The 11573-nt window shown below is 41.2% G+C and overlaps 1 protein-coding gene across 4 annotated transcripts in view; it reads right to left on the reverse strand.

Moving 5' to 3' along the window:
• The window catches only part of SNX13 (sorting nexin 13), a 64827-nt gene extending 56691 nt beyond the window's left edge, over window positions 1–8136 (reverse strand). For all 4 annotated transcript variants that reach the window (XM_053982358.1, XM_053982365.1, XM_053982350.1 and 1 more), the window contains exon 1: window positions 8045–8136. In XM_053982358.1, coding sequence (XP_053838333.1) covers window positions 8045–8056 — 12 coding nt within the window. In that variant the 5' untranslated portion in view covers window positions 8057–8136. The remainder of the gene's footprint in view (window positions 1–8044) is intronic.
• Window positions 8137–11573: the final 3437 nt, after the last annotated feature.

Here is an 11573-nt window from a genome sequence, read left to right on the forward strand (position 1 = left end):
AGACTGGTTCACCAAGGCAAAAGAATTCTTCATGCAGTTGCTACTTAGCTGCTAGACCTGAAACAAGAAGCTGTCAGACCAGCTTGTGTCTGGTGGAGGGGAGAAAACCACTTTAGTAGCAGCCAAACTAGATCCAGTGAGGTTAAACATGAAATGGCATCTTAAATGCCTTTATGCATGGACGACATCTAAAGAAAAATATATGGCCAGTGACAGCAGCAGGAAAACAAAATATATAAAGAAAATAATAAAGAAGAGGGCAACACACAAGAGAAACAAAAGAACGAACAAAAGAAGAACCACGCAGACAGCAAGGTGGAAGCATTCATGGACCACCCCAGGTATACAAATCTACACAGAAACAATGCAGCTACTTTTATCACTGGAAAACAAAAAAAAACCAAAACCATGTGGCATACTGCATCAAAAAACAGAAATAAGGGAAATTAGAGTTATGGGCAATTCTCTAGAAATCTAGAGAGAAAAAATAAGAAGACTGCAAGCATCATGTTATATTGAGATTGTTAAAATAGAAAAAAATATTTCAAATAAAAAAGGTGCCAGTAAAATAAAGCACAATTAAAAGAAACAGTGATTGGCAATAGTCAACCATCATTAATTGGAGAATTCAGTAAAAGAAAATATCCAATAAAGTAATGTAAGAGCTTAGAAACATTCATAGACATATTGTTTGCTGTTGGTGTCACTATTGCTAATTCATAATCTTCATAGGAATTTTTAAGAAGCTGCAGTAGAGCAACTGCCAACTGAAAGACACACCTGTACCATTTAAAATCCAGACCTTAAAAACAATTTAGAGAAATAAACATAACATTTATTTCAAAGTTTTAAGCACACATGCAAGTCAAGCATGAAGCACTAAAGAAGAAATTAAATACGTAGTTGTAAGATCATAAAGCCAAGTACCAGTATTAAGTGCTCGTATACACAAAGTAAGGACAAATTATTTTTAATACACCTACTGCACTCTATTAAATTCAGAAAAAATGCTGACTGTAAAGAGAAAAGCTTTGGTAAATGTGAAAATTTTAAATAAAACCATATTCTCCTAGTCTAATATTATAAATAACCTATCAAAACAATAAAAATTATATTCACAGAAACCAATTTGTTCTCCACAAGAATTTTTGAATTTTATAGAAGAAATAAACAAGCATAAAAGTAATTACCATTTCATTATATGTACCATCAAATTAAATTTGATTTTGCTTTACAAAGTTAATGAAATTTCCATTTGTTATCATTATGATCAAAAATACTAATTTGAGTATATAAACGATAAAAAAAGTCTTTTTCTTCCAAATATATTAAAAGAGGTTGGATACCTCAATCCCCAATAGGTTTCACTAAAAATTAAGGTATCTATCAGTAGCAAATATACCAAGATATACCAGGGGAGAGTAGAACAGAACTACAACCACTTGCATAGATTTTTAGAAAAAAAAATAAAAAGCACACAAATACGTATGAATGCAGATGTGTTTTGAAGCACAAAGAGGTCCTTCAGTGAATAAGAAATATATACAATTTTTACTGATCCCATTATTTTCGAGATATCACAAAAAATCATTATATAGGCTTTAGAAAAGTAAGCCGATACAACAGTATGAAACACCACGACCTTTGGGGAAACCCAACTTAAACAAAGTTTTGATTTATAATAATGGACGTGGAATGTAAAGGTTTAAGTGGGCCTCATAAGGGAGAAAAGACTCAAGACTCTTGAGATATCTCAGCCTGCATCAGCCACTGTTAGAACAGCAGCAGGGCAACAAGCAAGGCTCTCTCATCTCTCTAAGTCAGACAGTTCCAAGACCATTTCGACAATAGGCAAGATTTCAAAGCAATCACTCTTTCTACAGTAACACAGGTTGGACACTTGTTTCGCAAGGCATGTACAGCACCAGATTTTCAACTCATCCATGCAGTCTGGAATGCCAAATCCTGAATGAGGGGTGACTGGGAATACCATACAAATTTGTTCCCTGTTGCTTTCAGTATCACTTAAGAGGTATGTGAGAAATTATTCCAAGTCTGAGGCACTCTTTCATAATCAGCTGGACAGCTGCTGCAAGAATTTTGCTATTCTAAATTATTTTCTACTTGGCCTTGTATAACAGCTCTGACTGGAAGAGTGGAAGTGCAGGGTGCCCTACAGGATATGTAGCAATTCAAACTTCCTGCTTAAGTTCATTCCCTTACATCACAAGAGATAGCCTAACCTGCACTGCCCTAGAGGCACCAGCAGAAGTGCTGAGTAGTCATTCCTTAGAATTGCAAAAATATACTGATGAACAAGAATCTTACAATAGTAACAGTTATGAAATCAAAACATTCTGACACAAACAGGTGTGATTAAAATAGCATCAGGATCACTCTCTTCCTCCAAGAAGCATGAGATTAAGGGAAGAAGGCAAAGGAACAGACATAAAAGATAAAAGATTAAAAAAATAACACTGTAACAAAAGCAAAACTGCATTTAAGCAGTTAATACTCTTCAAAGAATGTTCCCAAAGTTATGAACATTCTTGGAAAGAAAATGCATGCAAAGCTCTTCCTCCTACTCAGAACTCCAACCACAATGGGATACTGAATTAAGCATTTCAGACATCAATGGTACCTGTGAACTTTTAATTAGGCCATATGAGCCCTCACATGAACAAACATGGTGCCATTTCCATCTGTGAAATAAAGAAAAAGTTCTTGAAATTTAGTATTTCTAATTATCAAAAAATCCTTCCAAGTGAAGTTGAAGAAAGGACATCATACAAGCCATCTGATGCATGAAGGGATTTAATGGGATTCAAGCCAGCAGAGATGATTTTATTTCCGTCTCCTGCTGGCAAGTAGTGGACTGACAAACTGGTGAGGTTCAAATCAAATTAGTCTTGTGCTCACTGTCTGAGAAAATAGACAAAACAGCAGGACTGAAAAGATTTCAGTGTCACTGGTAAAACAGCTTTAAAATAAACTACTGTACTAACCACTATGGTCAAATTCCATATTCCATGCTAGGAAATCCCGGATTTTTCATAACATCCCACTTGAAAAAAAATAGTTAAAAATTTGTGAGACTTTAATGTTTGTAAAATGTCAGTGTTAGAATACAACAATAAATTTGGCTCACACTATTTTAACTGCAACACCGAGATCACATCTCATTCCACACAGAACACAAAGTCAATCAACAATGCAACTTCTTCAGAAATCCATCTCTACCGCCTCAGGATTTTACAGCTACTCCTGTTTTAGAGCAATAATAACCTTTAACAGATCCTCCCAAACTGTGACAGAGAAGGAATTGACCTCTTGTCCAAAACAAATGGTAGTTATAAAAGGAGTCCCCATGGCTGAACATATCAATTATCTGTGCTTACTCACAGTACAGACAAACACATTTCACCTCAAACCTGTAAATCACCATCATGCCATCATATTTTGAAGTGTGATCCCACAGAAATTATGTAAACATGGTTAGAGTGCTCTTGTTCAAACTTGTCAATATGCTTACATCATGAAATAATGCCTTGCTTTATTAATTCAGAAATCAGAGTATCAGGCCTAAGCTTACAATTCCTTGTACTTCTTGAAGCTTCTTGCTCACATAACTGCAAGTGCCAACTGCAATTGATTTTGCTGTCATTCCAGCCTTGGTATTCTCAACCAAGCAATGGGGAAAATTGCTAGTGAGACTGCAAAATATTAATCCTTTCACTGTTGCAAATAACTTAGATGTAATATCAATGACTTCTCTTTTCTAATAATAGCAATTCTCCCAATGCTAGCTCAAGGAAAACATGCTTTGTCATCTTTGTAAGGGTGGGGAAAAGACGACAAACATATTTAAAAGAGAGATAATTCCCTAGAGTGCAACCAGACAGAGGAAATCATCCTTCAGCTATCTAAGCCGACAAGCTATTACTATTTTTGTTGAAGTAAGGAACTTCATGCTTTTCTTCTTCCACGCTGTTTTGGGGAATGGTCCAGACTGACATTTTAGAGTTGTTGTAGAACTCTGCACTCAGTCTCAGCAGTTTAGGCCCAACTGTACACTCTAAGAATAGTCCTGAGCGTTTAGACACTGTTTTACTAGTAGCTAGCAAAATATTTAAAAGCAAGTACTTAGGACTATATGATAACTGTTCTTTGCAACAGGTTAGTTTTCTTAGTTTTATCATTTTTCACATACTTTCAACTGACACTTCATAAATTACAGAGTTATTAAAATAGCTCTAATAGGAACAATTAGGGACACAACACAGACCATCTGTAGAAGAAACCTCATTGACAGAAAATACTGAAGGAGAAAGAGGCTTTTTACCTCCCAAGAGCTTGCAGCTAATGCTCCAACTAGATCTCATCTAGCAAAACACTGGCACTAAAGAAAGCCCCAGCACACAAGTTTTACAAAAGGACAGAAAACTTACTTATTTCAGCACCCTGGTAAATGTCTACACATTTGAAAATGGCTCTACCAGTGGAATATAGTTCAGACACATAAAGCACCAGAGCAATTTGCCACTGACATGTATCAAGAAACAGAAAAATGCTAAAGTACATCAAGCAGTTAACTGTGTTCTGTGTCTTTCAGAGCCATACTAATATACTTTACAATGTGCTACTGTTGCATAAAGGCTAATTCACTATTATTCTAGAGCAAGTTAAGCTGCTGAGTCAACCTTTATTCTTAAAAATCAGGCTAATTTGCTTAGTTTTTCTCAGAAACAGTTCTCAATGGCTAGTAGTTACCAAAATTTAACAAAAAAAAAAAAACCTCTCTTATAAACAAAATATAGATTGTTTAATGGAAAGGAAGCATGTAGTTAGTGAACTATCTTCACCAGTTGCAATAACAAGAAATACCAACACATTAGAACTCATTTAATATGGTTCATTTTTAGTTGTGGATAAAGAAAAAAGGTTACATTTCAAAAATCTTCTCAACTGTCACTAGTACTGCAACAAGTTACTCTTGCTAAACTGAGAATTAAGTTGTCAAAAATTTAGCTGCTGATAAATTCTGAAGTCCTCCCTAAGCATCTCAAAGTAGTTTAATGAGTAGCTGGGGAAGGAAAAAAAGGAACCTACTTCTCAGCTGAGATAAAGTGCCTTCTTCAGAGACAACACAGACTGCAAATGCAGACAGCACAGACCATCAATTTGAAAGGCACCTAAAACTTCTTAAAGTCAAAATCCTACTGAGTGTTTGGTCCATCAGAATTTAAGACACTACTGACCACCAAGAGCCAGAGCTGTAAAACATCAATTGCTTCCCTGCAGTCTGTGCAGTGCGGTTACCACCACACAAGAGGCGAGTGTGACAAAGCCAGTTGTCCAAAAAGACAAGAGAAAGACCACTGCAACTTGTGTCCATCATGGCCTTGCCAGATGAGAAAGTGCTGAGGCAGTAAGTCACACGGGAACAGGCCACACGGGCCTGGAAAGCAGAGGAGACATCTGATGAACAAGAAAAGAGGAACAAGTGAAAAGGCACGGAATGGCCAACACAACAGACTAGGGAAATGATCATCACAACAGGACTCTAAACACATGCCAACAGAATGAATTCAGCATTACTGCAGAAATAAGTTTCATGGTGAAAAATTTGGAAATGGCATTTGCTGGTTAGGTAAATAAACGTATGTGCTTGCCATTCAACAGCATGGGTTTTGAATACAAATAAAATAAGATGGGCAGAAGGGGCCAAATAAAAAACACACACAGTATTTTTTCCTGACAGGAAGTGTGATCTTCCCCTGAAATTATGATTACAAAGTCCTAATCCTAACTGCATTCACACAAAACTGAAACAAATCTGCTGGGGTCTGCATATACAGATACAGTCAAAGGATGTAGGAAACTGACCCTGAGAAACTCAACACTATGTTACTGCATGATAAAATACATGTAAAACCCAATGTGCCTTTCCCACATTCTTAAACATATTTAAGAAAAAATATTTTCCACGTTGGTAAGTTATAAAACTAGCAGTTACAGTAGGGGAAGTGGATCTAAATTTTTAATGGCTAAAAGCAAAATTACAGTGATTTTGGCCAGTCTAGACAGTAGCAAACTTGACAAGGCCACAAATACCCAGCACCAAAAACTAGTGCAGTTTTTGCTTCTAATGTCAGTTCACCATACAGTCAATCCCAATTTTCATATATAAGGAAATCACGTATCAGTAGACTTGAAACAATATGCATATTCCTCCAAAGTGTGGTAAGGGTTCATGGGTGCAACTGTGTACAGCTTCCCCAGGCTGTTGTAGCTATCAAGTCACCATCAGAACACCCAGAAAAGTTCACAGGGAAAAGACTCCTCCAGTTCACCTTAGGTAGGTATTCCTGACAGCCTAGAGCTATCTGACTGCCTGAAGAACTCCCCACAATTGCTTTTCAGGCAGGCAAAGCCTGCAGTTTTGCTAGACTCCCTTAAAACTTAAATTCATCTCCTTGGCAAAGACCAAGGCTGGAATACTTCACCTTGAAGTATCTTGTCTACAAATGACATATGTACAGGAACTAGAAGAAGGGAACATCAGAACCCTCCCCTCCTGACAACAAGGATAAGTGTCATAACTGGTCATCACACATGAAATCATGAAGCTTTATCTCAAAAAGCCAATGGATTGTCATCCACATTGCTATTCACAGAAATTCAACACTGTTAAAAAAAAATTCAGTTCCAAGATAAAGCGTCTTGGATGAGCACACACAGCCACCACCAAAAGGAACAAACAGTCCAGTAGGAGGCACCGACCCAGAACGTTCTATGCTACCCTTAAAATAATTTAAATTACTATGGCTAATAGTTATAGCCATCACACTCACCAACTCTCCTTAATGCAGCTTATAAATCCTGACCACCCACCAAATACCCTCAATTCAAAAATAGGTCATATATTTTTACAGGTTTAATTCATTCTGCAAATTTTACCCTCCTGGGGAAATCTGAGAGCTCATGGCTCTACAGAACTGCTTTCTGAATGCCCTAAAACTTTGAACTGATGCAAATTAAAACATGGAAGAAACTGTTTCATATCATTCAGGAAAGCAAAGCTGAAATGTTCAGGTATTGGAAAGCAAGCCTTTACCCTGCAAGACTTAAGACAACTCACTTTTGGATGAATAACCTCCACTGTAAAATAATATGACAAATTATAAAACATGAGTAACGCAGTCATTGTATTGCAGAAGTATCTGGCACTCAGGACACCTTGCTGACATTAAAAATAGAAAATCAACTGCTCTTTGTAGACAAAACAGAATACAGGATAAAGTCTAATTTCCAGCACCTGGAAAGCACTGCCAGATTCCACCTTTTAGGATGCCTTTGGACACAGCAGACATTTATAGCCCACGCTGATCCTCAAATACCTGCCTGCCTCACAGCCAAGCTGCTTCGGGACAGCAACCCTCCACCAGGCAGAGGTGATCCGGGGCAGTCAAGTTCTAAGTACCTACTGACACAAACTCCTCCAAGCACAGCCGAACCGCTTCGCTTAAGCCCTTCAAAAAAATAAACACGGAGCCTTTACGAAGCCACCGCGGAGAAGGAGGCCAGAGGGGCTGAAGCCGCAGCGGGCGTGCGGGGCCCAGGCGGGGGCATCTTTCCGGCGCGGCCCAGGGCCGAGGCGGGTTCCCCCTCGCCAGGTGCGCTCCGCTCCTCCAGACACGGGCCCGCACCGGGCAACACAGCCCGGCCGTCTGCGGACCGCGTCGGAACAGAGACCGGGCCCAGCCGCCGCACGGAGCGGGCACGGCGGACCGGGCTCCGCCGCGGAGCCGGAGCGCCCCGCCGCCGTCCCACCCTGCCGGGAGAGGACGGAGGCTGATAAGAGGGGCCCGGCGCTACCCTGGGCGAGCCGGCCAGTGGCTCTGCCCTCCGCGGCCAAGGAGAAAACTGCCAGCCGCCGAGAAAACTCGGAGGCCCCGGCGAAGGGCTGAGCCACGGCGCTGAGCGCTCGGGCGGACAGCGAGCCGCTCCCCGCGCTCCCGCACCTCCTTGGCAGCGCTCTTACCTCTGTTAACATTATTACCCCGCTGCGCTGCGGCGGCGCCTCGGCGGCTCTAGCCCCGCAGCATGGTGAAGCCTGGCGGCCGCGCGGAAAGCTACCCCGCACCCCGCGGGGAGGCGAGGCGAGCGCCGCCAGCCCCCGCCGCCGCCCCGCTCAGCGTCCGCCCGCCGGCCCCGGCCCCGCTGCCGCCCTCGCAGTCCGGTCCGGAGCGGCCGCCATCTTGGGACGGCTACGTGCGCCACCGCCCCGCCCCGCCCCGCCCGCCCAGCGGGGCCGCGGGACCGCCCCTGCCGGGGCCGACGCTCCGCTCCGCGCCCAGCCCGGCCCGCGCTGCGCCTGCCCGGCAGCACCGGCACCGGCACCAGCGGCGGTACCGGCACCGGCGGCCCTTGGCGGGGTCCGGCCGCAAGGCACACAGCTCGAAACTGCGAGTCGGGTTTTTTTCCTTCTCTCGCTTGGTGTGACCTGTCTTAGAGCTCTTCGGTGTCAGGCAACTGTGCTGCGGACGCTAATCGAAATATTTTGTTAAATTTCTGACCAAGCAGCACATCTCTCATCCACCAGTGACGTATGCAGCGCTGCGCGTCATTCCCTGTTCTAGATGCTAAGGAAGAGCGCGTGTCCTATCTGGAGCACAAATCCTTTGAGAAGCGGCTGAGGGAGCTGGGGGTGTTTAGCCTGGAGAAAAGGAGATTCAGGGGTGACCTTATCACTCTCTACAAGTGCCTGAAAGGAGGCTGTAGCCAGGCAGGGGTCGGTCTCTTCTCCCAGGCAACCAGCGACAGGGCGGGAGAACACAGTCTTAAGCTGCACCAGGGGAGGTTTAAGTTGGATATTAGGAAGAATTTCTTCACGAAAGTGTGTTTAGACATTGGAGTGGGCCTCCCAGGGAGGTGGTCGAGTCACTGTCCCTAGAGGTGTTTAAGGAAAGACTGGATGTGGTGCTTAGTGTCATAGTCTACTGGAGTGATGGTAATCGGTCGTTTGGACTCGACGATCTCAGGTCTTTTCCTAGCTCAATGATTCTATGAAAGAAACTTCTATAAGTCTGTTACCTACAGTGTTGTTAAGTAATGGCATAAAGTATGGAACAGAAACACGTCTCCTCAGAAACAGAGCCATATCTGCCCCAACCCAGAGAATCTGGGCTGATGTGCCCCTACAGCTTAGTATTTGAATACATAGAAATATTCCCGTCTGAAATTTGCTCTTCCTTTAAGCACTGTTCTGTGGGCTTTTGTTTGTGTGCTTGCTTTTTCACTAGACTTTAAGGTACACAGTTAACCTTAGGTGCATTAGGAGAGTAGGAAGAAGATGGGATTTTTTTCCTGCATTGCCAGTAACAACATGCACATCAAAGAAATAGTAATGGTTTGCAGGAAAGATGGAGAAAAACAACACTACTGTTTTAATGTGAAGAAAACTAACCTTCTTCAATTACAGTGTTTTTTCTCCTCAATAAAAGCAGATTGTGTTTTCTTGCAGAAATGTGAAGGGTATTAAACAGTTCTTAAGCCTGATGGGTTTTGCAGAAGTTCTGTAATTTTCCCAGGTATTGTTGAATACTTAACATTTCAAGGCTGACCACTTCTTCGTTTTATTTGTGAGTATTACTGAGTTTCAGTTTTACTCATACAACTGTTTTTCCCGTGTTAGAGACCCAGCTGTTAGTCATGTGAAGCAAAAAGAGCAAACCCTTCATAAATAAACTCATAATTGTTTATTTGCCTTTTATAAATAATAAAAAATACTGTTTTTTCTAAGTGTCTAATAAGCTTTTTACTTCTAAGTCTAAGATTTTGAATGTTTCATGTTAGCAGTACTCTTTCCCCCAAGCTGATCCCTCAGGGAATCTTACAGCACACAACTCTACTTTAAACCATAGGCTTGGCAATAACAGTACCATGCAGAGGTCTTGCACATGGTATTTCACCACCTTGATAAATTAAAAATTGTTCAAAAACCATTGAGAAATAGGAGTTTTGAAATACCAATTTCAGTGTATTGCTTTGGTCCCCTAAAATTGTGTAGGTGCTTATTTGGCCATTGTATATGTACACAGCTAGGATCCACATTTGTGGCTTTCATTGTGCTTCAAGTCAAACAAACAATGCCCTTTGCTACAGGAAATCATGAAGGTACCCATAAAATAGCAGAGTGATCAGTAAATGATCATTAGTGTGTAATTATGAAAAAACTTCAACACATATTTAGGTAGTAGGAAATAGAATCAAAATACTTAAAGCACCTACTGCTTGACATGTCATTGAGTCAATAAATATGTCCTCTGGGCAAGGCACAGTATCATGAACTGATAAGATTAATTACCTATTCCATAAAATGTAAGGGTTAAGCAAGAGGTAAAAAAATCTCATTATATTTATGAATATATATAAATAATAGTAAATGAATCAAGGTGGTAGCCTAGAAAAACAAACTTTCTAGGCATGGTATCTGTTTACTTTGTGTGTTTAGGTATAGCAGTTAAGGTTTTCAAAAGAAATAATCCCTTTTGACAACTTGCTGCAAAGATGTATATATCCTAAGTGTGCTGACGTAAAAGAAGATCAAATCTTACACAAATCTCCCAGCAAGATGAAGTCACAATTAACACTTTGTACTTGAATTTGCCCCTACTTCTGCTTGGGATTTGGCAGCCCAACAGCATAATAGTCTGGGAAGCACCTTCTGTTCTTGCATTGCTGGAATAAACCTACCAGTACTTCTGCTGAAAACAGTTCTCTAATTTTACAGAAATCAGCACAGCCTTAACAGTGTTACAAATTGCTACTAATGCTAGATTCCATTGTTCTAATTTTTGGTCAATATCATCTCAGCTTCAAAAGGGAAAGGCCGTGTAATTGCAACAGCAAGGAATGAGGCTGTGAGGAAGGACTGAACCACACAGACTCAAGGCAGAAGAAGAAGCAGCCTTTTAAAGGAGAGGTGAGAAGGGGCAGCAGCTTGGGAAGAGTATGATATCAGGGAATTCTTGAAAAACTGCTGGGAGGAAGAGAAACAAACCAGCAGTTATGTTGCCAGTTCCCATTCTTATAATAAACTGAAAAGATGTACTTTTTTTTTTTTCCCCTAGGAAGGAGGGTGTTTCTAAATTAGTGTGAACAGGTCTGGAAATGAGGCTTCAACACAGACTGAAAGAATTATCAATGGTAGGCCAGAAGATCTAGAATACTTGTTTCCTTGAGCCCATCTTCCAGTGACAATAATTCCATTAGACTTGTTAAGTCATCCGTAAAAGAGCTTTATCCATGTCATCCTTTTGTGTTCATTACACACAGCTTGGGACAGGCACTGCAACAAGCCAGCATTTTAACAGCAGCAGGGCAGCCACGTTAGCACCACACTCATCCAGGCAGAGCAGCACATACCTTATTTTTCATGTCACTTCCACAAGCCCACAAGCATGGTGTGAAGTACTGTGTTAGGGCAAGTATTTATATCTGCAGTCAAAGGCAAACTTGGCAGAAAGTGTTTGCACTCAGTCCTTAAAATACTCACAGAATTTTTTCCT

Source organism: Vidua macroura, chromosome 1 (genome assembly GCF_024509145.1).
Source record: "Vidua macroura isolate BioBank_ID:100142 chromosome 1, ASM2450914v1, whole genome shotgun sequence".
NCBI classification, from domain to species: Eukaryota; Metazoa; Chordata; class Aves; order Passeriformes; family Viduidae; genus Vidua; species Vidua macroura.